This window comes from Microchirus variegatus (assembly GCF_963457635.1).
Source record: "Microchirus variegatus genome assembly, chromosome: 2".
NCBI lineage: Eukaryota > Metazoa > Chordata > Actinopteri > Pleuronectiformes > Soleidae > Microchirus > Microchirus variegatus.
Window position 1 is genome coordinate 2,421,122 of NC_139803.1, and position 27,732 is coordinate 2,448,853.

At 41.8% G+C, this 27,732-nt stretch overlaps 2 protein-coding genes across 2 annotated transcripts in view; one reads left to right on the top strand and one right to left on the bottom strand.

Annotated features, from left to right (window-relative positions):
* Positions 1 to 27,732, bottom strand: part of dnali1 (dynein, axonemal, light intermediate chain 1) — a 114,954-nt gene that overhangs the window by 77,356 nt on the left and 9,866 nt on the right. The gene's annotated exons all lie outside the window — the stretch shown is intronic.
* map7d1a (MAP7 domain containing 1a) overlaps positions 1 to 27,732 on the top strand; it is a 54,390-nt gene that overhangs the window by 21,657 nt on the left and 5,001 nt on the right. Inside the window, exons 4-16 of the mRNA XM_083903838.1 lie at positions 4,027 to 4,190; positions 4,282 to 4,393; positions 9,662 to 9,784; positions 9,875 to 10,020; positions 10,958 to 11,088; positions 12,355 to 12,587; positions 14,578 to 14,845; positions 16,452 to 16,632; positions 17,230 to 17,334; positions 21,845 to 21,895; positions 21,986 to 22,046; positions 24,299 to 24,380; positions 24,718 to 24,956. Of these exons, the coding sequence (XP_083759964.1) occupies positions 4,027 to 4,190; positions 4,282 to 4,393; positions 9,662 to 9,784; positions 9,875 to 10,020; positions 10,958 to 11,088; positions 12,355 to 12,587; positions 14,578 to 14,845; positions 16,452 to 16,632; positions 17,230 to 17,334; positions 21,845 to 21,895; positions 21,986 to 22,046; positions 24,299 to 24,380; positions 24,718 to 24,956 (1,896 nt within the window). The remainder of the gene's footprint in view (positions 1 to 4,026; positions 4,191 to 4,281; positions 4,394 to 9,661; positions 9,785 to 9,874; positions 10,021 to 10,957; positions 11,089 to 12,354; positions 12,588 to 14,577; positions 14,846 to 16,451; positions 16,633 to 17,229; positions 17,335 to 21,844; positions 21,896 to 21,985; positions 22,047 to 24,298; positions 24,381 to 24,717; positions 24,957 to 27,732) is intronic.

Consider the following 27,732-nt stretch of genomic DNA (forward strand, 5'->3'; position numbering starts at 1 on the left):
AAGCGGGGAACATAGGACCCTATGGGGAACATAGATACGGTCCCGATAGCTGCTAGGGTTGTAGCCCGACTTGTCTATGCATAGAAACCTGACTGACTACTATTTAGGACAGATACTAACTAACGGATTTCACTGACAGCAGCTTCTGGTAAAATATCATTCAAAAGTCATGATCATATGACCCCAGCACTAGTGTTTCATTGATTCAGATCCACATCCTTGGTTTAAGAAATTTCAACTAATTTCATCATTGTTTTTCACATAAATTAATTTAGCCATAGAATAATATAATCATTCATTTCTGTGTGAAGAACCCTTTTTTTTTTCCCGAACACGGTGGTTGGCTCAGCATTTATTTACACAGTGGATGATGTAGCATGACCTGACTGTGACCTGCAGCCAAATTTATCACTGCAGTGAATTTCCAACCAAACTAATTTTGGATTGTCACGTGATTAAATCACATAATTCTAAATCTTTACTGCTGTCCTGTAGATAATGGACAGATGGATGGTCGTTTATCAACAAAATACAGTTCCTCTTCCTCTGGTGATGCAGGATTATCTTATACTAGCTGTGACGCACGCACTTTCTAACCCAACTGTGTGTTTGACGTCAATAAGAGCAGTTTTACTTCCATTCAATTCATTGTGTGGTTCAGTCTAAAATGGGCAATCACTTGGACAGATGGCAGAGGTCTGATCTAATATTCTCCTTGGATAAAAGATAAGATCCTGCTGAAGCTTGTGTTTACAGTATCAGCTTAACGGAGATTTTGTTCTGCAGACGTGGCCCATCAGCCAGCGACTGTAGTATTTCTAGTTTAATAATATGTGGGAGTCGCGTGGGAGGTTCAGAAAATCCCCCTCAGATTCTTGCTTGTATATTATTACTGGATCCTTATTATTATTATTTAGATTGAAGCATTGAGAGTTGCATTAGAGGAATTTCCTGCGACCGCACGGCCTTACATGACATTACTCTCCTGCCTTGGCCGTCTTCGGTGGAACGGTATTAAAATAAATACTTCATGCAACAGGGCTACAGTAGCCCTCTGCTTATGATTATTTAATAATCTTACTATATTAAGTCCCGATGGTCCTTGTCAGCACTGTTCGCCGTCAACATGGAGATGAATGCTTTATAAAGTAACGTCACTTTAGGGTTTCCAGATTTGGACATTTGTTTATAATTTCAAGCCCTTAAATAGATTTATAAATGTCTGAAAAGTTACAGAGAAAATCATCTTAATTATTATCAAAAAAAAGGGTATTCGGGGCTCAGTTTTCATATTACAGTGTAAGCAAAAAGCCTCCAGCCAATTTCCATCTAATTTTCCTTCCTGCAAGCAGCACCTGTCGTCTGGAGAATCGTAACAAAACATTATGACTTATGACAGAAGACGCTTGAATTTACTCAGAGAGAGACTGATATTGGATGCGAAAAGCAGTGATTCATCTCAGTCAGCCTCAAACAGTGGGCAGTCGAGGCAGTTTTCTCTCTTTTCTACTGCACTTAAAGGTGAAGTAAGTAGTTTATAGTGACATCTAGAGGAGAGGCTGAAATTTACAACAACGTACTGCTCCCCTGCTCACCCCCTCCCTTCCCTGAGCGCTACGGTGTCCTCGGCCGGTCAAATGTCGTCCTCGTCGTCTTTCTCCGTGGTGCAGGCGTACGGTCGGGTACTGGCGTTCCTTTATCCGCTAGTAAAATACGTGCGCTCCTCCGTTCTAAACGCGTAAAAAGATGCGCTCTCAGCCTCGTCTCGGCGCTCGATTTGTTCTCTCGGGTTTGTCTATACAGGCTACCGTAGAAACATGGCGTCGTGGCAATGCAACAGCGGCCCGCGACCATGTTATTTTACATGACTTTTTGAAACACTACGAAAATGAAACAAAAACTATTACACAGCGACTAGACAATGCAGGATACAAAAGTGGATTTTGGGTCATATAAACCCATAAATACTACGCAGTGTCCCTTTTATTGTACAGTAATCAATGGAATGTAAAGAGACTTGTTTCAAGTTAAGGCCATCAAGCTGTGATGAGCCGAGATTTGCACTGCATCAATCAGTGGCATTGCCTCTCTATAACTCAGCCTAAAGCCCAATTTATACTCCTGCGTAAAGTGCTCTGCGTAGGCTACGCAGAGTCCTCTGCGTCGACCCAGAACCTGTTGTAGAGCCTCTACGTCGTCTCCGGCTGCACGGAATATTTTTTAAGTGTCCGTCACTCCGTCAAGGGACAACGGAGACGGCAAGAGCTACGATTGGTCCTCAGGACAGGCCGAGCGAAGCTGCTCTGTGCCGGCTCACAGTGAGCACCGAGCGTCCACAGAGGCGGAGCTGAACACCGCCGACTTCGTCGCTGCCGAACTATAAATACGTCATATCTTAACACACACAGCACATGTTTAGACTCTAAATGGCCAATTTCTCGCCTCAAATTATCTTAAAACTGCGTTCCGGGACACAGAAAAGTGAGAAACGGCCACTGTTTCAACAACAACAGTCTTTCTCCCTCGGACGCCATTGCTCACTGTAGCCAAAAGCAGAACAACCTTGCGCAGCGACCCCTACTGATCGGGCGGGAAATTGCAGCGCCTATCCGTCACCACGACGCAGAAGTAAAAAAGGCTCGAGTGGTCTACGTGGTGACGCAGACGGATAACGCATTACGCAGTCGGAGAAGTATAATGTGGCCTTAACCTTAATAATTTTCAACACCTCTAGCCTCTAGTCCTCAGTCTCTGCAGTGATCCATCACCATCATCTGTTATCCAGAACCAGTTTCTCCTCTTTGCGCAGACACAGTTTTTTTTTTTTCACTTTGTGTGTAGTTGTGAAGAAATATGGTAAGTTGTGTACGCACAGCGAGGCAGCTGCAAAAGGTATCTTTATACCCTCTCTGAATGGACAAGGAGATGATTTCCATATCAAAGTGTCCGTGTCATTGAAACTGACACGCGGGCTTGATACGATTAGTGCAGTAATAGTCACTTCAGAAGTGCCGTATCTAAAGTCACATTATGCGCATCTTTGTGGAAAAGTCAAGCAATTGAATTTATTCCCCCCAACATAAAAGGAGACGGAGAAGAGTGCGGCTTTAGACGTAAACTGAACTGCTGAGAGGATTAACTCTGGATATTTCCTGGATAACAGATGTGACCCAACTTTGTCGAGACAAAAACTGACCGACACTGCTCAAAGAATGCATCTTTGGAAAACGATTATATATATTATTAAAGGTCACATAGAGTGGTCCTGTTGCACATATATGTTAGTTATGGAGGTCTACTAATATATATTAACTTGTTTTTATGGTCAAAAACATCCTAGTTGCTGTAAACTAGCCGATAGAAATCCTCTTTTCTGACAGTGTTTTTCAGCCGCGATGTTTCAGAGTGAACTTTCACCCCCAGAAGACAGAGTCTTGTGATTGGCCAGTACTATCCAGCACATCCGTTCTCAGAAGCGCAGCGCCCCCCTCTGGAACGGCGGATGCACTGCTACTCATTATCAAAACATTGTTTTAACAGTGTTTAAAAATAGCTTCGTCACGACTCCCCGCCGCAGTCCCTTTTATGACTTTAAACCGGAGTCAGACCCAGAGTCAGAAGACACTGTCGCTCGTGAAACACCTCCACAGCGGACGTTATTCTTCTTCTGCGGTTCAATGTACGTAACCGGATGTGCCCGGACTACCGCCCGGAGCAGGACGATCGGTTGTTCAGGAGAACCGCTGCTTACGTAACTATTACGGGATTTTCAGTGATCTCGTTGAGCCCTGAGATTACAATAAAACACAACGTTCTCAGCAGTGGCTGAACTGTTTGTTTCGAACCGTCAGGGCTTCATAAACAAGGTAATGACGCAGATACACACCAAAAAAAACAGCGATAATAGGAACTTCCGGTCTAGTTCCGCTTTAACACATTTAGAAAGAAGCAGAGAGTAGAAAAAGGAGCTGTGCCTCTTTGGTAAAAAATCTTCCTCTACTGAGCATTCGTTCTCTTCCGTCTCAGCTGCCAAAAAGACCCAATGGCTGGAGAAAGAGGAGAGGGCACGGCAGCTGAGGGAGCAGCAGCTGGAGGAGCGCCGCAGGAAGCTGGAGGAGCAGCGGGTCAAGACGGAAAAACGGCGATCTGCCTTAGAGGAGCGACAGAAGCAGAAACTGGAGAAGAATAAAGTATACCTGAATGACACCATGAGCTGATGTGTTGAAAATAAATATATTTGACACTTTAGTTACTGATGTGTGCTCTGTGTAACCTTTCCAGGAACGCTATGAGGCAGCCATCCACAGGTCAACTAAGAAGACGTGGGCAGAGATCCGCCAACAGAGATGGTCGTGGGCTGGTGCGCTAAGCCAGAACACCGGCCAGAAAGAGGGTGAGTTCAGCTGGGATTACACCTCTGCATAAAATCACATCACAGACAATGATTTCTAATAATCACTGAATACGCTGATGAATCATTTGTGTAATATTTATCTGCTCAAGTCTGCTTGAGGTTTTTATTCATCAAATGACTTTTGAGTTTCAGGACTTTCAATTTAGTTCAAATTATTCTATTAGATAGGTAGTCACAGGATCAGGCTTTTAGCCAGGATTTTTTTAGAGGCTTTCTGAGTAAGGGCAAGTATCCCAAAAAAAAAAAAAACGAAATTAAGTATTATGCCAATTCTGTAACATTGTTTTTTCTGTTTTGTTTTTTTATATAATTGTGTTGTTATGGTTGGGACTGTGTGTAACCCTAACCTCGCTAAAGTCAAGACACTGCAATTATAGAGGGCACCCCTCATCTGGTGCGGGCCTTTTTTTTCTGCGCATCGCCCCTGCTGACTGTACCTGCATTGTACGCCGCTGTAAGCGGACTCTCCATATCCAACGCAGAATGGATCATTTCTATGCACAGTTGTATCCCCACATCCATATACGACACATAAGTAATGATCTTTATGGCAAGGATTGAAGCCTTCACAGGATTGATTATTTACTCTCTGTATTGTAAGGCCATTTATAGTGCTGTACTCCCTCTATAGTGCTGCATCATTTCCCTAACATGCTGTTACATGGTCAATGCTCATTTTCCGTGAATTAAAGGCAGGTACAGTGTATCGTAAATGATGGTTCACCCACACATAGATCTAAAATAAAAAGCCCATGAAAAAGTGACAGAAGTCAAACCAAAACAGATTGTCATTTAAAAAGAAGCAACATTGAGTCCCTCTGTGATGAGCTGTTCTTGGCCAAGCACCGCAGCTATGATGCGGGGGGAGAGAAAACAAAAATAACAAAATGCATCACGCTCCTCATGACTGTCCAAGTGTAACGGCAGTACTACAGTAATAACCATGAGAGATTTACAATTTTACCAGACTTAAACTATCATAGTATTCATTAGTCTTCTGTCATGTAGCTCTTTGTTTTCAACAAATATCCAGATATTTTTAATAGAAACACTGCTAGCATCAGAAGCAGAGCAGGCATCACTTAGTTCTGTCGCAGTGTTTGTCTTGCTGCAACAGTAAAATGTCGTTTTAAGAGGTTTCTATTATCCTTTTGAAGGGAAATTAGGTTTGTCTGTCAGCTGTACTGTCACTAGGATATAATATAGTGCCCTATTTTTGTTTCAGTCTTTCAAAAAGTACACATTTTTCATATACCCCACATTCCAATGCAACATGTTCTCTTATTTTAATCATACAACAACAAATATGCAAATATTCTACACATTTTATCTGTTTTTGTGGCTTTATCTTCTGATATTTTCTCCTTCTTTTAGATCCGAAGCCTTAAACAAATAACCAAACGTATCATGTCTACAACTTGTTGTGCTTGTTCTTATAATGTTGCCTGGTGCACAGTCAGTAATAATGCTGTCCAAACAGATGCAGGTAGCACCGGAGGATTTAGTTTTATTTTAGTGTGGTGCCTATCTTTTTTTTTTGCTGCGTCACACTCACCACACCCTTTCCTCTAATGTATGAGTCACTGCAGCATTGTCCATGCAGACTGTTCGCCTATTTAATATTATTATTTATCAGTCATCACGATGAAACTGCATCAATGTATTCAGCTGCTCTAGTGTGACAACAGCACTAAGCTGTGTTCAAGTTGTCTACTTATGCTTAATTTGAAATTATTTATAAATCCATGGCTGCAGAGAGAAAGGTTATTATGGGTCACACGTCTACACCTATTCTTTTTTTACATGACGTATCAAGCTAGCAGCTTGTTGCTGATTAAGTGCATGTTACAACCTTTCTTTAACTACCATGGAGATGACATTTTCCAGGTGAAGAAATCAGAAATTCAGTAATCAGGGTATTGTGAGAGAATGCGAGTAGCCTGTATGCACTCTTGCAGCAGGCAGTTTGTTTACTATGTCTAGTTTTTTTTACACTGACAATGCTGTGGATTTATGTCTGAAATGAGCACAAACATCTGGCCGTTTGTGTTAATAGTGCAGCTTCACAGAAGCTTCTTTGTTCCATCCTCCCGACTGAAAGCCGAATCTGAAAAGTCTTTGGGGGCCATCTTACGTCGTGTAATCGCTTCTGCCATAATGCCTGGGTAAATTATTGACACACAAATCAATCTCTCCATTCCTTCCTCACCTCACCAGTCTGCCGTCTGTTTCACGATCGGAGGCAGACGAGAGAACGAGCAAGGCATTGGAATCGCTGACCGTTCAAGATGCGATTTTAGGAAACGCTTCAAAGCACCCGTCTCAGACTCGGAGATGAACATGCTGTCTCGTGTCTTGCGTTCTTTAATAGCTCTACTGCTGCAGTGTTGTGTCGAAACCGTGATTCATCGCCTTCAAACATTAAGGGGAAGAGAGTGCTCGTTTGATTAGAGTGTATTAACGGGGACATGGAAATGGGAGTTGATGCAAGTATTGCAGTTGGATGGTTTGCTTGGAAATGAGTGTTTTTTTCAGCAGCTTTTCGTTTTGTTTTGTGGTTATTTGGAGTTTTGTTTTCACTAGAACGTGCAGCATTAATCGGCTTATATACTAGTATACTAGTATAATACTTTATACTAGTGGCAGACAGACACAGACAGACAGAGACAGACGTTCCTTAGCCACTGCATACCTGTGTTTGTTGGCGTGTTGATGCAAAAATCCGCTGACTCATTGTAATGCGAGCAAACTGCATTTAGCCAAATCCGCTTATTCATTTTAATGCAGGCACACGGGCATTCAGGGAGTCTTTATTGTTGAGGTCAGACGTAATAGTCACCCACACATCTTGCACTCACTTAACTCTTTACCCGCAGATTCAATTCTGCCAAAATGGCCCCGCTTGATCCTCTCAAGTAGCCCACAGTGCTGTGCGAGTGAGAGGGGGAGTGGCTGCAGTACAGCGCAATATAGGCAATGTGTGCAACTCAACAAGGGCATAGCTACTGGAATCAGATGTTGTGGGTAAACATTAAAAGGTCATTTTTTTTCTTTCAATGCCACTTTATTAACAGAAACCTTTGCATTACATATTTATTTCTATCTGTTATGTGTGCTAAATACTAGGTGTAAGGAAATGTATGATACAACAGGGGTATCCGCGGGGTCTTAAAAAGTCTTAAATCCAATTATTTGAATTTAAGGTCTTAAAATGTCTTAAATTCTCCTAAAAATCTCATTTAAAACATGCATGAACTTCAGTCTCGCTTTGAAATGTTTCTATTTTTGAGGACGCGATAACGACAATAACTACAACACGGAACTAAAAAAGTAGGCCACCTGTGCCGCCCGGGGAGAATTTATCGAGCACCGCTAGCTAGCGGGCTGTGCGCGCCGCGGTGTGTTACAGCTTAGCATAGCATAGCATAGCAGCGGAGAAAACGTGATGAAAGCCCACAGCTAAGCCGAATTGCAAGTTCAACAATTTGTGGCTCCAATTTTCCGTCATGTCTTTTGTACTTTTTTTTGCCAGTATGGATTTGAAATGGTGTCTTAAATTGTATTCATTATATGGTCTTTAAAAAGTCTTAAATTTGACTTGTTGAATCCTGCAGAGACCCTGGATCTTTAATTTAATTGTGTGATATTGTACTGATTCTTTGTATCAATATGGAAATGTTTCAGTCAAAATTGTATCCTGGTGTCAGGATAAATGTAACTTAATGCTAGATTCTTGCAATATATTAGCCCTTCAGGCTGTTTGTGTGAACAGATGAATGTGAATGTGAATTTCCACTAATGGGTGGTTTCTCACGTTATGTTAAAATGCATCATCATATAAAACGTCGATTGTTCAGGCGTCATTTGAGCATCGGGAGCCTCAGAAATCCGCTCCGACATCCACCTCCACCTCCGTCTCCACCTCCACCTCCGCCGCTCAACCACGTGACCTGTCTGAACATCTGTGTGGTTCGCTCTCTTTGGCTTCTTAGGCAGATGCTCTGTGTCGACGGTCAACCTTCCCAAACACGTGGACTCTGTTATAAACAAGCGTCTCTCCAAGTCTTCCGCTACGCTCTGGAACTCCCCCGGCAGAAGTAAGGCAACATGTGGAATGCCCCCCCCACTCCCTCCCACTCATTCAGTGTATCCCATCGATCCGCCGGCGGCGCCGAAACACCTCCGAACCCCCGTCCGTCATTGTCCTGTATTTTTTTATTTTCAATTTTCAGTTACTCCTTTCTGATTTCAGTCCCTCTCCTGTGCTTGATGGTTGACAGGCTGATCCGTTTTCCATCATTTTTTTGTTTTCACTCTTTAGAGTTTTTTGGGTCGCGGGGGGCATGGCGCGTTTGACATGCTCTGCATGCTCCCGTGTTCATACGTTTGTTTTGTCCTGTCTTTTACTGTCCTTTTGGTTGGTTTTTATCGTGAGTTTGAAATCATTTCATTCCCGGTTCATGTTGTGGTGGATGTGGGGACGTCTTTGCTGTGTCCTTGTTGATTTATTTTTTAAAATGGCAGTGGGTATGACATTTTCTTTGAATCAACCTTTCTTTATACGTCAATCGAAGAAGCTCTTCTTAAATCAGGTCACTGTGTACTCACTTGCAAGAACTAGAAACATCTAAGTTTGAAAAAGTGAGTCGGTGAGTCAGCACTTTTCAAGCAATAATGTATTCTGAAAACTCCTTGGGGCAGGTGGTATTTCTGTGTGTGTGCTGCTGGGGAAAAACAGATGGGCAACTAGTTTATTCCTCTTGCAAATAGAAGAAAGTTTAACACTGACGAGTCTTCTCTCATCCTCTCTGCTTGTACGCTCAAGGCTGTGGTTATAAATAACTCACTCCATGTCTAGACGAGCATTTCAAATAATAAAAAAAAGAACTATTTCTCCTGGGTGGTACCCATACAGCCCAAGGTTAAAGTAGACACATCTCAACCTCTCTTCCCCTCATAATCTCTTTGGGTGGCACATATGTGTCTTATAAGGATATTTTGCATTGGATCAAGGCCTTAATGTAGATATGTCCTTTCAAATTTCCACTTCATTTTCATTAATTTTGGTAAATGGGAGAGTTTTACAGCCCACCTGAGGCCCCACACTTTGAGAAGCACTGGACTATGGTTTGGGGCTGGAATACTAACAACCGAGCTCTGGTTCAACGTGCAACACGACTACTAGACGTCTTTAAGGTTAATTAAATTAGATGCATGAATTAACGCCGTTTCCTTCTCCAACCTCAGCCCGTGGCGCCGCACTGAGCCCGTGGGAGAGCAGCATCGTCGACCGGCTGATGACGCCGACGCTGTCTTTCCTCGCCAGGAGCCGCAGCGCCGCCAGCGTTCTCAGCAACAACAAAGACGGCCGTAAGCTAAATATTTATCACTTCAATTAATTTTGTCTCTCGCGATACATTTGCAAAAAAAACGGGGATTACATTTCGCATTCCTCTGCAGACTCTCCTCTCTGCCCACGTTCGGCCTCAGCCAGTCCCCTCTCCCTCTGCGCCCACCAACCACACCACCGGTGCTCTGACCGCTGGAGGGTGACGTCCAGCACACCAGACATAACCCAGCGCCAAGGCAGGCGCAGCTCCACACCGGTACGTCTGTCATCTTAACTCCGGCCTTGTTTTAACTGTTTCCTAAAAGCCATTATATATATATATACATATACATACATATATATATATATATACATACATATATACATATACGCATATATACATATACATAAATATATACGCATATATACATATATATGTATATACATATATATATATATATATATATATATATATATATATATATACGCATATACATATATATAAATATATATACACACATAAATACATATAGACATATGCATGTATAAATATACGCATATATACATAAATACACATATACGCATGTATATACGCATATATACATATATACGCATATACACATATATAAACACATATATACCTATATATACATACATATACCTATATATACACATATATACCTATATATACATACATATATACCTATATATACATACATATATACCTATATATACACATATATATATACACATACATACATATGCATGTATAAATATACGCATATATACATAAATACACATATACGCATATATACATATATATGCGCATATATACATATATATGCGCATATATACATATATATGCGCATATATACATATATACATATATATGCGCATATATACATACAGATATACCGATATATATATACATATATACCTATATATACACACATACATATATATACACACATATATATATACACATACATATATATATATATAAATAAATATAACATAAAACAGATTCTGTTTTTTTTACTGTTAAACGTATCCTTGAAATGAAATAACATTTGTTGTAGATGGAGAAAAAACCTAACTGCAGATGTGTTCTTCATCCTTTACCGTATTGCCTTATCTGTTATTATTATAATTCAATGTCATTTCACACAGAAGTGTGAAAAATGTTTTAATTTTCTCCTCACTCTGCCACACAGCTGGATAAAAACAAGAAAGAAAAAAGAGACAAAGAACGGGAGAACGAGAAGGAGAAAAGTGCCCTCACTAAAGAGAAGGTGCTTAAGAAGAGACAGTCTCTACCCAGTATGAGACACAGACCTGATCCAAGGTAAACTTTGCACTGTCTTTATACCTTTTATTCATTTATAATTTTTTTGCAGCCACTATTAATTCAGATCATCACAGGATTTCTTTTTCATCTCTCCATCTCACACAATTTTTGTTCCAGATTTGATCACATATGGTCACAGGACATACACATATTCAGGACACGTTTTAACGCCAGGTGTGAACAGCTATAGTAAGGCAATTTGGCCGTGATTGAATCGCTTGGAAGTGTGAACATGACCTTTACTTTAATCTAAAACTGTATTGTAAACAAAGGTATCCCTTGTTCACTAGCTAGCTAGCTTGTTTCTGGTCAATGACTTTGCATTTAAAGGTGCATTATGTAATAAATATAAAGCAACTGATTGTAAAATCCTCCTAATATGTCACAGAGACTCAGGAATAATGTTCATATAACAAACTGAACTCACAAACAACAACAGTACAGACAAAATATTTGGATTAAAAAAAACATTTTGCAGACTGCAAATCATGTTTCGGCATGTGGCGCCACCTACCGCCATCTACCAATCATTGCAGTCAGTAGAGTCTCAGCTGTGAGCAACCACGGGTTGCCAGTTACGTCAGAAAACGAAACCTAAAAGACCTGGGTATTTTGAATTTGAATGTAGTAACCGACCATGGTACAGACAAAATATTCGCATTAAAAACATATTTTGCAGACTGCAAAACATGTTTATGTTTTGAAATCGTGTTTTGGCATGTGGCGCCACCTACCGCCGTCTACCAATCATTGCAGTCAGTAGAGTCTCAGCTGCTGTGCAACCACGGGTTGCCAGTTACAGTACGTGTAAGCTACAATGTCGGAGAAAAAAATGAAACCTAAAAGACCTCGGTATTTTCAATTTGAGTGTAGTAACTGTTTTTGGCCACATTCTTACATATGGTGCCTTTAATGCACCGTTTGAGCTTTGGCATCAAGTGAAAGGTTCCAAGGCCTCTCCGCTCGTACCCCCAGGCCACAGGAATAAACGTCTACAATGCATACACAGTTCTGTGGCTCAACATTAAGGCACCAAAGAGCCTGGCAGAGCTGTCGTTGACAGAGGCCCACGGGGCGGAAAACACTTAATGGACTTTCCCTATGTGTTGCCGGGATGCTGACGGACGATGCACTTAAAGAATGATGCAATGTTTGAGCGGTGAACCTCGTTCGCCGAAGCCAGGTCTCCTCAGGACACGTTTACACATCAAGCCCATTTCCCCATCAGTCTAAATATATCACGTTTGTGTTCCTTTCTTTTAGTCCCAGCCCTTTATCAAGACAACGGCCATCGTCCCCAGCCACAAACAAGGGGAGAACCGCCTCGCCCAGCCCGGCTGCCTCCCCGAAACCGCCGTCCACGCGCGGGAGTCCATCGACTCCTAAGGCCCGGCCCAAAAGAGCAAGGACCCCTGCAAGAACCTCCTCCCCTGTTCCTCTGGAGAGACTGAGGGAGACTCTCCAGAGGAGGCCCGTCACCCCTGAGGGGAGAAAGGGTGAGTACAACAAAAAGTCAAGACTTATTGCCGTTTGTGGTCAAGTAAAACGTTTTTCCCGTAATAGCAGACCTCTTTTTGGACTTGAAAAAAGGATTTTGGAAGGAAGTACAACTGTTTACAAATGACATTACAATGCGAAGTGGATGCCGTGATCATGCGTTTGGTTCTCTCGCCACCCGTGCTGTACTGAAACACACACTGACGTCACGTCTGTTCATGCAAACAAAAATATGTTTATAATGACTGTGCACGTGTCCACTCTGTGTGTGCACGTGTATCAGCGCAAGTGAAAAAAAAACTGTTGGGAAGAGTGAATCGGAACTCTAATCGTGCTAATGTGACCCCATATCTTTTCGCCACGTGTTTTTTTGTGATCAGATCTGAGGATGCATTCAGATCTGTCCGCTTGTGATCTGATCATTCAGGACAGATATTAATACCAGATCTGAACAGGGTCTTCAAAGCCAAGCACTGCTGTTTTCCAAACCACATGTCATCATGGCACTGGTTCAAACGGTTGACAACAACTTTGATAATTGGGTCGTATTTCCAGCTGGTTACCACCACTGATTTCCCAAATCAATTGGATTCCAATTCACTAAAAGTCTCAATTTCACAAATTTCCGATTTGATATTGATTCAGTCAGGGATACTGTGTGTTAGAATACCGTTGTTGCTTGGACATAAGAGTCTGTCTGTAAGCTCAAAGACATTGTCCTACTCCTCTCAGTCTTAGTAACTTAGTTCTGGTTCACTATTCTTTCACACCAGAATATCTTGTGAGAGCATTAGTGTGTATCTGCATCATTAGCTTGATTACGAAGCCCTGAAGGTTCTAAACAAACAGTTCAGCCACTGCTGAGAACGCTGTGTTTTATTGTAATCTCGGGGCTCAGCGAGATCTCTGAAAAAACCCGGTCCGGTTACGTAAACACCGGTTCTCCGGAACAGCAGATCCTCCTGCTCCGGGCACTAGTCCGGGTACATCCGGTTGCGTACATTGAACCGCAGAAGAAGAATAACGTCCGTTGTGGAGGTGTTTCACGAGCGACAGTGTCGCAGTGCATCCAACGTTCCAGAGGGGGGAGCTGCGCCTCGGAGAACGGGTGCGCCGAATACGTCACTTCCGGGTACTGGCCAATCACAAGGCAGTTGGGTAGGCTCTACGCTGGCTGGCCAATCACAGCACACTCTGTCCTCTGGGTGTGAGATTTATGTCTGAAATATCGCGGCTGGGGAACAGCGTCAGAAAAGACAGATTTCCATCGGCTCGTTTACAGCAACTAGGAGGTTTTTGACCATAAAAACAAGTTAATGTATGTAAGTAGACCTCCATAAGTAACATATATGTGCAACAGGACCACTCTATGTGAGCTTTAAACATGATTGATCTCACAGTGTTGTACCATGACATTGTGTTTAGCTACTTAAAAAAAATATGTCACTATATTAAGTGGGTGTCTGCATTTGGTTAGGAGTGACAGCCTATGTCAATAAAACACAGAGCATCTGGAATTTTTGGTTACTTCCCACTGTGGCTGAGTCACACACTGTGTTTTATCATTTTGGTTCAAACGCAATCATTTCCCAGAGTCTCTTCCCGACAGTGACCAGAATAATCCAGAGAAAGGAGAAAATGTGCCTGGGTCTCTCTCTGCAAAAATCTGTATTTGTTTGTCAGGAGCAGTAGCTAAAGATTAGCATCAGCGTTAATGAGGCATGAAAACACACAGAGAGTAGAACGAGTGAGCCACACACAGCTCCACAATCCACGTGTTGTCACAAACAGCATTAACAGGCTGCGTTAATCAGCTGTAATTACGCAATTACTAAGTCCTTGGATTGAAGCTGTGGCTGCTTTCAATTTCAGGGATGTTTCACAGTGCAAGGTTTCAATGTGCTTTTAATAATGATGTATTACTGGAGCAACATAAATAGTCTAATTGGAGATGGACTAATGTATATTTTGTTTTTTTCCATGTTTCAGGTTCCCCTGTGGCTCCCGCTATAGTGTTATCCTCGGCCGCCGCCTCACCCCGTGCATCGAGCTCAGTCGCTTCCTCCTCGCCGGAGCCGGTCCACTCGGCTCCTTCTGTTCCCGCGGCGTCACCGGCGCCCTCTCCGTCTGCCAAACCCATGGCGGGCACCAACAACCCCGAGGAGGCCGCTCGCATCCTGGCAGAGAAACGCCGGCAGGCCCGAGAGCAGCGGGAGCGGGAGGAGCAAGAGCGGCGTGAGCAGGAGGAGAAGGAGAGGTCAGGGTTTTCTACTTTTTTTTAATTTTTAAAGCGGAACTAGACCGGAAGTTCCTATTATCGCTGTTTTTTTTGGTGTGTATCTGCGTCATTACCTTGTTTATGAAGCCTTACGGTTCGAAACAAACAGTTCAGCCATTGCTGAGAACGTTGTGTTTTATTGTAATCTCGGGGCTCAACGAGATCACTGAAAATCCCGTAATAGTTACGTAAGCAGCGGTTCTCCTGAACAACCGATCGTCCTGCTCCGGGCGGTAGTCCGGGCACATCCTGTTACGTACATTGAACCGCAGAAGAAGAATAACGTCCATTGTGGAGGTGTTTCACGAGCGACAGTGTCTTCTGACTCTGGGTCTGACTCCCATTTAAAGTCATCAAAGGGACTGCGGCGGGGAGTCGTGAAGAAGCTATTTTTAAACACTGTTAAAACAATGTTTTGATAATGAGTAGCAGTGCATCCACCGTTCCAGAGGGGGGCGCTGCGCTTCTGAGAACGGATGTGCTGGATAGTACTGGCCAATCACAAGACTCTGTCTTCTGGGGGTGAAAGTTCACTCTGAAACATCGCGGCTGAAAAACACTGTCAGAAAAGAGGATTTCTATCGGCTAGTTTACAGAAACTAGGAGGTTTTTGACCATAAAAACAAGTTAATATATGTAAGTAGACCTCCATAACTAACATATATGTGCAACAGGACCACTCTATGTGACCTTTAAAAATTTTATATATATATATATATATACACTTCAAAATATAGTGACTCAGACCTGGCTATAGCTGCCCATGCACAGTTCAAAGCAGATCAAATCTGACAGGAAAGTCAAACATGACAGAGTCACGGGCCACTGAAATTTCCAGCAGTCGTCATCACAAGTGCAGACTCAAGGGCACAGTTGTGAAGTGGTATGAAAATGTTCAGATAAAGTTAACTATTATCGTTAGCGATTGTGCGATATTGTGGAATTAGCAGTGCGTGCTGTATATTCTGCTTATTTTGCACAGGAGTGGGACTGTCATTTTAACCACGGGGTTTAAATAGTGTTGTTTAAACCAGTGTTTGTTTGACCCACTTTTTAAAAAATGGTAAAACAGTGGAACTTAATGTACATTTTAATGTTTCTGCAATTTTCTGTAATAGATAATAATTTTGACTAGGTAAACTTGCATTCCTATAATTCCTATTATGTTTGCTAGTAGAATCAAAACATTGCATGCATGTTATACAGATACAGTATATGAGTAAACCTCTGTTCACAATCTGTGTGCAGAAATGCTTTTTACAGTATTTCACCTCACAGCTGGTAGTTTAACTTAAACCGCAGCTTTCTCTTTAGCTGGGTTACTTTGTAAATGAGGCAAGCATCCATGAGGAAAGCTCCCTCATGTGGCGCAAAGTTGAAATACACATGTAAATCTTTAGTAAAACTACTGCAAATTCATTTGGTGACATTAAAAACAATATCGTGGGTCATCTGTGGTTCCCAAATCAGTCCGTCAATGGAACAATACAGATTTCAAACCGTTTTACTTCATTCAGCGTGTGTTTTGGCAAATGATTTTGTGGAAAAATTGCACATCCTCAGCCTTATGTTACGATGTCTTTAGGGTCCTGAGAGAGGAGCGAATAGCGAGGGAGGCGGAGGAGAGGCAACGCAGGGAGGAGGAGGCCCGAGCCATGGCGGAGGAGCAGAAGAGGAGAGACGAAGCCCAGCGGCTACAAGAGGAGAAGGAGGCCGAGGAGAGAGCCAAAGCCGAGCAAGAGGAGAACCTACGCCTGCAAAAGCAGGTACGCTGAAGTCCCTGAAGCATCATTACACAGCTTTCCATGACACTTTGCTCTTCACACCACAAACCTCCACACGCCCGACTTTAGCAAACAACTTGTTTGTGGTGTCTATTGTCTCAGCTCAGCTGTTCACCTCACACTGACCTCACGTAATGACAGACTCCACCGAAAACAGAGCTGCTACTTGCACTGAACGTGTCAATGCAAGATTTTAAGTTTACCATAATAAGCCGATTTTCATCCTGATCAGCCCAGACATCTCCACATTCAGCTCTTAGTCTTTGGCACCCCCTTGTGGTCTTACACAGAAGTGTCATTTGTGGTTAAACACGATTCAGTTCATTCATGCAGAAGCCCAAGTATTGTATTTCACTTTGTATGGTCACCTTGTGACTCTGTAAAATGTTGGAAATGGATATTTTTGGCTCGAGCGTACAGGAAAATATCCCTTTTGTGGTTGTAAACAACAATTGCAGGGAGCAACCACACCCTTGTTGCGTAAAAGGCATGCTATTTTGGCTGAAGTTTTTTTTTTTTTTTTCCTTACTTCTGCCGGCATTAAACTTGCGGTCGGATTCTCGCTTGTGTCTATTTCAGAAGGAAGAGAGCGAGGCCAAAGCACGGGAGGAGGCGGAGAAGCAGCGTCTGGAGAGGGAGAAGCACTTCCAGAAGGAGGAGCAGGAAAGGCTGGAGAGGAAAAGGGTAGGGCAATCCGTCTGTGCCTCCATCATTGCTCTTTTCTTTCAGCCAAGTTTCAGTCACATGAATATAATCTCTGTGCAGACATTTTTCAGACGATTTTAAAGCGGACCTAGATCGGAAGTTCCAATTAACGCTGTTTTTTTAGTGTGTATCTGCGTCATTACCTTGTTTAAGAAGCCCTGAAGGTTCTAAACAAACAGTTCAGCCACTGCTGAGAACGCTGTGTTTTATTGTAGTCTCGGGCTCAGCGAGATCTCTGAAAAAACCCGGTCCGGTTACGTTACGGTTCTCGGAACAGCAGATCGTCCTGCTCCGGACACTTGTCCGGGCACATCCGGTTGCGTACATTGAACCGCAGAAGAAGAAGAATAATGTCCGTTGTGGAGGTGTTTCACGAGCGACAGTGTCTTCTGACTCTGGGTCAAAGTCATAAAAGGGACTGCGGCGTGGAGTCGTGAAGAAGCTATTTTTAAACACTGTTAAAACAATGTTTTAAAAATGAGTAGCAGTGCATCCACCGTTCCAGAGGGGGGAGTTGCACTTCTGAGAGCGGGTGTGCTGATTATGTCACTTCCGGGTACTGGCCAATCACAAGACAGTTTTGGGAAGCCTCTACACTAGCTGGCCAATCACAACACACTCCGTCTTTTGGGTGTGAGATTTATGTCTGAAACACCGCGACCGAGGACAGCGTCAGTAAGGAGAGATTTTTATCGGCTCGTTTACAGCAACTAGGAGGTTTTTGACCATAAAAATAAGTTTATGTATGTAAGTAGACCTCCGTAACTAACATAATATGTGCAAAAGGACCACTCTATGTGAGCTTTAAAAATAGCAACCTTATATAGTCCCCAAAATGATATGAATTGTTATTACTAAAATGATAATGTGAAATTAGCACATTTAAATGTTGAATGTTTGAAATCAAGTCCCACCACTGCTCTGAGCTACACACATTTCAGGCTCGACACAACACGTATTCTAACTGTGCTCATGCACAGTGAGTGGAGGTATTATATTATGTGGTACATTAACCCTGTGGTTCCTTTGACTTGACAAAAGCACACCCTTGACAACCGAGTCCCTGAAACCAAGATGAACGACGTATATGGCTTTTCCTGGATTAACTGTCTGCATGCCACGATTTAAGATGGCTCAGGGTGTGTGAGCTTGAAGTTATATTTAAACATTAATAAACTAGGCCTTTCTCTGCCAACTCATCTCTGTGGGAATGTGTGCGCACATGATGTGATTTGACCACGGCCGGCTCCTCAAGGATACCACCCACATCTACACTAAACTCAGGCCTGTGTGTGTGTGTGGGTTCTTGTACTTGCTGCATACTGAGGACCAGTGAGGGTTTTTAAACCAACAAAGTGAGGTCATTTTTACGGAGTGAGGACATTTTGGTCGGTCCTCACTTTGTTTTCATTGAAATCACTTCCTTAGGTTGCTATAACATGCTATACTCAATTTGTCAAAAAAATTCAAAATTTGGATGACACTTTTGTCAAATTTTGGACCAAAATGTCTTTTTAAAATTTGTTCAACTTTTGGATGACATAGTATAGCATGACTTTAAAAAAAAAAAATTTGGACCAAAATGTTTTTTTCTAATTTTTTCAACTTTTGGATGACATAGTATAGCATGAATTTTTTTTTTTTAATTTTGGACCAAAATGTTTTTTTCTAATTTTTTCAACTTTTGGATGACAGTATAGCATGACTTTTTTTTTTTTTTAATTTTGGACCAAAATGTTTTTTTCTAATTTTTTCAACTTTTGGATGACATAGTATAGCATGACTTTAAAAAAAAAATTTTGGACCAAAATGTTTTTTTCTATTTTTTTCAACTTTTGGATGACATAGTATAGCATGACTTTTTTTTTTTAATTTTGGACCAAAATGTTTTTTCAAATTTTTTCAACTTTTGGATGACATAGTATAGCATGACTTTTTTTTTTTTTAATTTTGGACCAACACATTTTTGTCAAAGATTTTTTGAAATTTTGGTCGACATAGTGTAGTATAACGTTTTTGTCCAATTTTGGACCCACAAAAAAAAAAAAAATCTAAAAAGTTTTCCAGCCCTTTTTGCTCTGTGGCTCTACCTGCAGACATTTTATGGTACTGCAACCAGTAGTTCTTTATAGATGTCATTCATGAAGTAGATATTTGTAATTGTGTTGATTTATAAAGTGGAAATGCTGGTCCTCGCTTTGTCAGCAACCCAGTCCTCAGTATGCAGCAAGTACAAGAATGTGTGTGTGTGTGTGCTTTCTTTCCTCTTCCTCTGATTCTTATTGACTTTTGCCAGGCCAGACTTCTTCCTGTTCAACATGTTCTCTGCCCTGAAGACATTCTGCTTCAACACACTTACAGTAAACTGTTGCTGTAGTCTGACATAAGAGACTGCCATATTCCTGTTATCACTTCAGCAAAGACATTGTTGTCATTAGCAAGCGCATATGTTTAAAAGTCTCCTGAGGGGGAAACTCGGCAGCTTAGTCAAGTGCAGATGTTTTGCACAGTAATTATTGTATGAGTTGAGTATGAGTTTGTCCATGGAAAAAAAAAAACAACATAAAAAACTTTTATGAGTGGCAGCTGGTCTGGCTGTGTCCTGAGATGAAGGTCGCATCATGTGTAAAAAACCTCTGTCTTCTCTGCATACAAATCAGCCACGTAGAGTGGTTTTGTGTTTTAGTTCAGCACGGTCATCTGTCCTTCTCTTCACTGTTCACCCATCCTACGCTGATGTTCCAGCTGAATACACAAGAGCTGCTTCATCAGTGTTTAAAGCGGACCTAGACCGGAAGTTCCGATTAACGCTGTTTTTTGACGTGTATCTGCGTCATTACCTTGTTTAAGAAGCCCTGAAGTTTCAAAACAAACAGTTCAGCCACTGCTGAGAACGCCGTGTTTTATTGTAATCTCGGGCTCAGCGAGATCTCTGAAAAAACCCGGTCCGGTTACGTAAACGCCGGTTCTCCTGAACAGCAGATCGTCCTGCTCCGGGCACTAGTCCGGGCACATCCGGTTGCGATAATGAGTAGCAGTGCATCCACCGTTCCAGAGGGGGGAGCTGTGCTTCTGAGAGCAGGTGTGCTGAAATATGTCACTTCCGGGTACTGGCCAATCACAAGACAGGTGAGAAGGCTCTACGTTGGATGGCCAATCACAACACACTCTATCTTCTGGGTGTGAGAGTTGAGTCTGAAATATCGCGGCTGGGCAACATCGTCAGAAAAGAGGATTTCTATCGGCTCGTTTACAGCAACTAGGAGGTTTTTGACCATAAAAACAAGTTAATGTATGTAAGTAGACCTCCATAACTAACATATATGTGCAACAGGACCCACTCTATGTGAGCTTTAACACACCTGAAGACCCCAGAGGCACGGTTTAACTCTGTTTAAACCAGTAGTTTCGCCTCGTCACTGCTACTAGAATATGACAAATAACCACTAAACTATGATATGCTTAAAGTTCCAGAGCGTAGAAAATTAGTCTCAGCACATGCTCAGTCTTCTCTTTCACACACACACATCAAGGAACCACGATTCACATACAGCTAGTTTGTCAGGATTGATGTAGAAAGATAAGTGCATTAAGTGTTTTTTTTTTTAAAGTCTTGCTAAATGAGGTATCCATAAATTGTGCAGTACTTTGAACCAGTCTGGAGACCAGACGATTTCTTTCAACTCGGCTGCCTGCAGGGACACAGACTTTTAACTCAACACTTAAACTAAAGTCCCACCTCATAAAATCTACACCTGCTCAAGTCTGTGATATTGTAAGAATATGTTGATGTCAACAAACGTGATGTTTTTGTTTTTTTGTACTTTGCCGTTTTAAATGTTTTGTTTGGATTTACCTACGTGACACAAACTAACCAAAAAAGACAGCAGCTTTGATAAAAAACGGATTTTCTCCAAAGGACTTTGGTGCAGGAGAGTGAGCAGTTAAAGGTGCATTATGTAATAAATCTAAAGCGACTGGCCATAAAATCCTCCTAATATGTCACAGAGACTCAGGAATAATGTTCATATAACAAACTGAACTCACCAACAACAACAGTACAGACAAAATATTTGTATTAAAAAAAACATGATTTGCAGACTGCAAATCATGTTTCGGCATGTGGCGCCACCTACCGCCGTCTACCAATCATTGCAGTCAGTAGAGTCTCAGCTGCCGAGCAACCACGGGTTGCCAGTTACGTCAGAAAACGAAACCTAAAAGACCTCGGTGTTTTGAATTTGAATGTAGTAACCGTTTTTGGCCACATTCTTACATATGGCACCTTTAACATTTCGAGCCGGAAAAAGACGATAGCGATAACAGTGCGATAACGTTGAAAACACAAGTCTGATAAATTATATTTTACTGGCAAACATGGTTGCGCTTGGCGACCGTCTGCAGGTCATCTGCATCCTAGGTATTAGGACAGTCAGCTTTTTGTCAAAATAAAAACCAACTAATCTTTTTTTCCTTCTTCTCCTTCTAGCGTCTGGACGAGATCATGAAGAGGACACGCAAGACGGATGGAGGCGAGAAGGTAAGATTTGCGGTTCTGCTTTAATGAGCTGAATTTTATCAACCCCATTAAAAAGAAAAAAAAATGACTCATTATCTCTGGTTTTCACAGAAAGAGACAAAGTCCTCTCCACTGGCACACGTCAACGACAAAGAAGCAGAAATCGGCAAAGGTAAGCAGAACGTCCTTTTACAAAACATCCTCAAGGGATGAAGGGAAATCATTACCAACCTCGAGCCTTTAATCCACAGTAATCACAAGGATCACTGGGCTAAATTGATTACTCCGTAATCTGTTTGGGAAGTGGTTATCTCCTTCAGCGAGAACTACAAAGTCACCATTCATTTTTGCACAGATCCCACCTTTGGGGATGTCTGATGACACAGTTCTCATCTCCTTTTATAGCTCACACATGTTTGAATAAACAAACGCGCAGGTTATCCGTTCCACTTTTGTTCTCGTGCCCGCCGCGTGAGTCAGCGTTACACCGAGGCCTTTAAAGGGTTATTAAATTATCCCTCTGCCTCATATCCTGCACAGCTGCGCTTTGAGATCTTCTTTGCAAAAAATGGGACCCATGTGTCTCCGCTTGCTATTCGAGATCAGGGACTGTGGGAGTAGAACAGAGGAGTGGGATCACGACCTCCACCGTCTATCGAACATGTTCTTCTGACACAGTAGTTATTAAAATAAGGATAAACCGTGGCTTCGCGTCCGCTCTCCCTCTACGAACTTATCGTTCTCACGCAGCTCGTCACAGCTTTCACGTCACATGCAACGGTTTTGAGAGGATCAATGTGGTCTTGGAGATATATATTGCTAGTGGGGAAATTCTCCAATGCAGGAACACATTAGGGCAGCCACTGATGTGGTCAGAGGTCTGGCAGGCATGTCTCCGTTCTACTCCATTCAGGGGTGTGGAGGTCTGTTTCGACCACAGTCATGTCTCAGTGGAGCTGAATAAGGGGGTTCTGAACGCTGCAGAGAGGATGTTTCAGAGACATTTTGGCATCACTTCACTCGGTGTTTAAAAATCAAAGCACATGCGTGCTGATTATTAGTGTTTGTCTGAACAATATATCGGAAATGTACAGTGTAGATTGCTCACCGTGATATTTTTTTGTCAGGCCAAGAACAGTGATGGTCGATTACAGTTTTCTCTCCCCATGCTCACAACTCAACTGTTCAGTGGGCAGATAAATAAGAAGAACAGAATTGAACAGTCTGTTTGTTTGATAATTTGAATATTATAAGGTCCAGTGCATGAGAGTTAGTGAAAATAATGCAGGGTTAACACCAACGGTGCGTTATGCTGACCGAAGCGGCGATATGAGATGCGTTCAAAGACCCCGGTAACCGTCATCGCTTCTGTGGGTTCTAAAGTGTGTTGGGTTTAGAGGTTTATTTGTTTTTTGTACTTTGGCGTTTTAAATGTTTTGGTTGGATTTACCTACGTGACACAAACTTACCAAAAAAGGCAGCAGCTTGGATAAAAAAAAACAGATTTTCTCCAAAGGACTTTGGTGCAGGAGAGTGAGCAGTTAAAGGTGCATTATGTAATAAATCTAAAGCAACTGGCCATAAAATCCTCCTAATATGTCACAGAGATTCAGGAATAATGTTCATATAACAAACTGAACAGAATTGAACAGTCTGTTTGATAATTTGAATATTATAAGGTCCAGTGCATGAGAGTTAGTGAAAATAATGCAGGGTTAACACCAACGGTGCGTTATGCTGAAAGAAGCAGCGATATGAGATGCATTCAAAGACCCTGGTAACCGTCATCACTTCTGTGGGTTCTAAAGTGTGTTGGGTTTAGAGGTTTATTTGTTTTTTGTACTTTGGCGTTTTAAATGTTTTGGTTGGATTTACCTACGTGACACAAACTTACCAAAAAAGGCAGCAGCTTGGATAAAAAAAAACAGATTTTCTCCAAAGGACTTTGGTGCAGGAGAGTGAGCAGTTAAAGGTGCATTATGTAATAAATCTAAAGCAACTGGCCATAAAATCCTCCTAATATGTCACAGAGATTCAGGAATAATGTTCATATAACAAACTGAACAGAATTGAACAGTCTGTTTGATAATTTGAATATTATAAGGTCCAGTGCATGAGAGTTAGTGAAAATAATGCAGGGTTAACACCAACGGTGCGTTATGCTGACCGAAGCGGCGATATGAGATGCGTTCAAAGACCCTGGTAACCGTCATCGCTTCTGTGGGATCTAAAGTGTGTTGGGGTTTAGAGGAGCAGCTTAAAGATGCATTCAAGGGACCTCTTAATTTCTGTCACTTCTGCAAAATACACAAAGTCCACAAACTAAATACAAGCTGCCACGATCATCATCACAATATTCCACATTATCGCGATGCTATGTTGACGTGCACCGACTGAATGGCTGTTCTCCTTTGTTTCCTCTAGCATCTGCCGACAACCAGCCAAAGCCAGAGGTCAACGTGTCCAACAACAAGTTAGAAAACGGACAAACTGCTGTCAAAGAAAGGTACGACCCACCCCCGTGTTTTTGTGATCATGTGAGTGGATGAGTCAGGACCACCGTGAACAGTTTATAACCAAGTCAGGGGTTCACTCCTGAAGTCTGTAGGAGGGTTGAACTGTGGAAAAACACCAAGAGCCACAGGACTGACGGAGCACAGCGTCGTGATACTAGGGAATCTTGAAATGTGTAATCTTTATATTTGAACAGCACGCATCACATATATTGATATATTAAAAGACTCTTGTGCTTGGACTGGAGTGGAATCATGACTCATGCTGGATGACTCATTCACACCCATCTTAACTTTAACCAGGCCCTGCTCTGTATTTGCGTTCTACAGCAGCCCGTCGGTACCGGTGGTCAACGGGGTTCAGCCCACGAGACATGAAAACGGCCTGTCCGCTAAAGAAGACGCTGCACACTTCGAAGACATCATCCACCTCTCCAATAACGGCGTCACCACCAACGGAACGCGGGACAAGTCGGAGAGCGGCGTGAGCCCGGAGCCCATACTCGCGTTCGACAACGAGGAGTCGTTCATGAAGAAGGCTGGACCCATGAAGCCGCAGCACGTTGCAGGTACGCACGAGATAAGCGCGTTAAACTGAAGGGTCGCAGTTCCTGCTTTCGTCTGATGTTACTAAGCGATCCAACCTAGGAGCTGCATGTAAGAAAAATGGTCTAAACAAAGATAATGGATTATCAGGACCCTATTCCCCCCTCACAGCAGTGTTGCTGCACAATGCACATGTGGAAAAATAGAACATAAGTTGCCATGTCGGTCCTCAGAGCCCATACTCATTCTGATGAACGGCTCCATATTTGGATGTTAAAGGTGCATTATGTAATAAATCTAAAGCAACTGGCCATAAAATCCTCCTAATATGTCACAGAGACTCAGGAATAATGTTCATATAACAAACTGAACTCACCAACAACAACAGTACAGACAAAATATTTGCATTAAAAAAATATATTTTGCAGACTGCAAATCATGTTTATGTTTTGAAATCATGTTTTGGCATGTGGCGCCACCTACCGCCGTCTACCAATCATTGCATTCAGTAGAGTCTCAGCTGCCGAGCAACCACGGGTTGCCAGTTACGTCAGAAAACAAAAACCGAAAAGACCTCGGTATTTTTTAAATTTGAATGTAGTAACCATTTTTGGCCACATTCTTACATATGGCACCTTTAACTGATCTGAAATTAAATGATCAATGAAGAGAATCAGAATTTACGAACGAATCAGACCAACATTAAGGGACTGAAATGTTAAGGCAGTGACTTCCACAGCTGCTGGATTCTGTGCAACAATCTAATGTGGTTACAATTTGGAATAATGAGCTGGTTATGGAGAAACCTGGCAGAAACCTTCCAACTGAAAATTAGCCGGAACTGGATTCAGGAAAACAGCCACTGTTTACCTCCAGCACTGAAAAGCAAGACTAATTCATATATTAAAGGATAGTAGAAGTAAGGGTGCATGAGGTACTTATATGTGAGGGGCCGTGTAGGCCATAGTTCCTTTTTTTACCTCTCACATACACAATTTTACCCCTCATATACAATTGTTTCACCTCTCACGTACTCTCTTTTACCTTTCACATTTAATGTGTCTAAGTAAAACAATTGTATGTGAAAGGTAAAAGAGAGTATGTGAGAGGTGAAACAATTGTATGTGTGAGAGGTAAAATTGTGAATGTGTGAGGTAAAATTGTGTATGTGAGAGGTAATAGTGAATGTGAGAGGTAAAATTGTGTATGTGAGAGGTAAAATTGTGTATGTGAGAGGTAATAGTGAATGTGAGAGGTAAAATTGTGTATGTGAGAGGTAAAATTGTGTATGTGAGAGGTAATAGTGAATGTGAGAGGTCAAATTGTGTATGTGAGAGGTAAAATTGTGTATGTGAGAGATAAAATTGTGTATGTGAGAGGTAATAGTGAATGTGTGGGGTAAAATTGTGTATGTGAGAGGTAAAATTGTGTATGTGAGAGGTAATAGTGAATGTGAGAGGTAAAATTGTGTATGTGAGAGGTAAAATTGTGTATGTGAGAGGTAATGGTGAATGTGAGAAGTAAAATTGTGTATGTGAGAGGTAAAATTGTGTATGTGAGAGATAAAATTGTGTATGTGAGAGGTAATAGTGAATGTGAGAGGTAAAATTGTGTATGTGAGAGGTAATAGTGAATGTGAGAAGTAAAATTGTGTATGTGAGAGGTAAAATTGTGTATGTGAGAGGTAATGGTGAATGTGAGAGGTAAAATTGTGTATGTGAGAGGTAAAATTGTGTATGTGAGAGGTAAAATTGTGTATGTGTGAGGTAAAATTGTGTATGTGAGAGGTAATAGTGAATGTGAGAGGTAAAATTGTGTATGTGAGAGGTAATAGTGAATGTGAGAGGTAAAGTTGTGTATGTGAGAGGTAATAGTGAATGTGAGAGCTAAAATTGTGTATGTGAGAGGTAAAATTGTGTATGTGAGAGGTAAAATAGTGAATGTGAGAGATAAAATTGTGTATGTGAGAGGTAATAGTGAATGTGAGAGGTAACAGTGTGTATGTGAGAGGTAAAATTGTGTATGTGAGAGGTAATAGTGAATGTGAGAGGTTAAATTGTGTATGTGAGAGGTAATAGTGAATGTGAGAGGTAAAATTGTGTATGTGAGAGGTAAATTGTGTATGTGAGGTAAAATTGTGTATGTGAGAGGTAATAGTGAATGTGAGAGGTAAAATTGTGTATGTGAGAGGTAATAGTGAATGTGAGAGGTAAAATTGTGTATGTGAGAGGTAAAATTGTGTATGTGAGAGGTAAAAAAAAAAGGAATTATGGCGTACACGACCCCTCATACATAGTTGTAAGACCGTAGACTGCGTTCAGCACACTACCTCTTTGGAGGAAGGTATATGCTAGGATGAAATACCCACTACTTTAATGTGAACAGGGACAGCAGGGCGAATGTGCTGTAGCCCGGTAAAAGAAAAAAACAAAAAAAATCAATAACTTTCTGACAATACATTATCATCAGAGGTTTAAAATGGCGTCTTTTCTACGGTGTGGCATGTTCTCAACCTTCTCCTTCACACATAAGCACACACACAGCAGTACAGACGCTGTGTTACGATCCAGCAGCTCAGCTGTTTAGGTTATACTTTTACTGACATGTTCAACCACCCAAAGTATGAAAAATACAGTGTAGAGTCAGAATTCAGTTGGAACCTTTTACAGTGCATTCTCTCTGCTGACCCCATTCACATCAAAACAAAGCATAAATCATGTTCTGCTTTTTTATCCAGACAGCCAAAGAACTGAATGTTGTTTACTTTATGTAACACTTAAAATATGCTCCTCCTCCTCC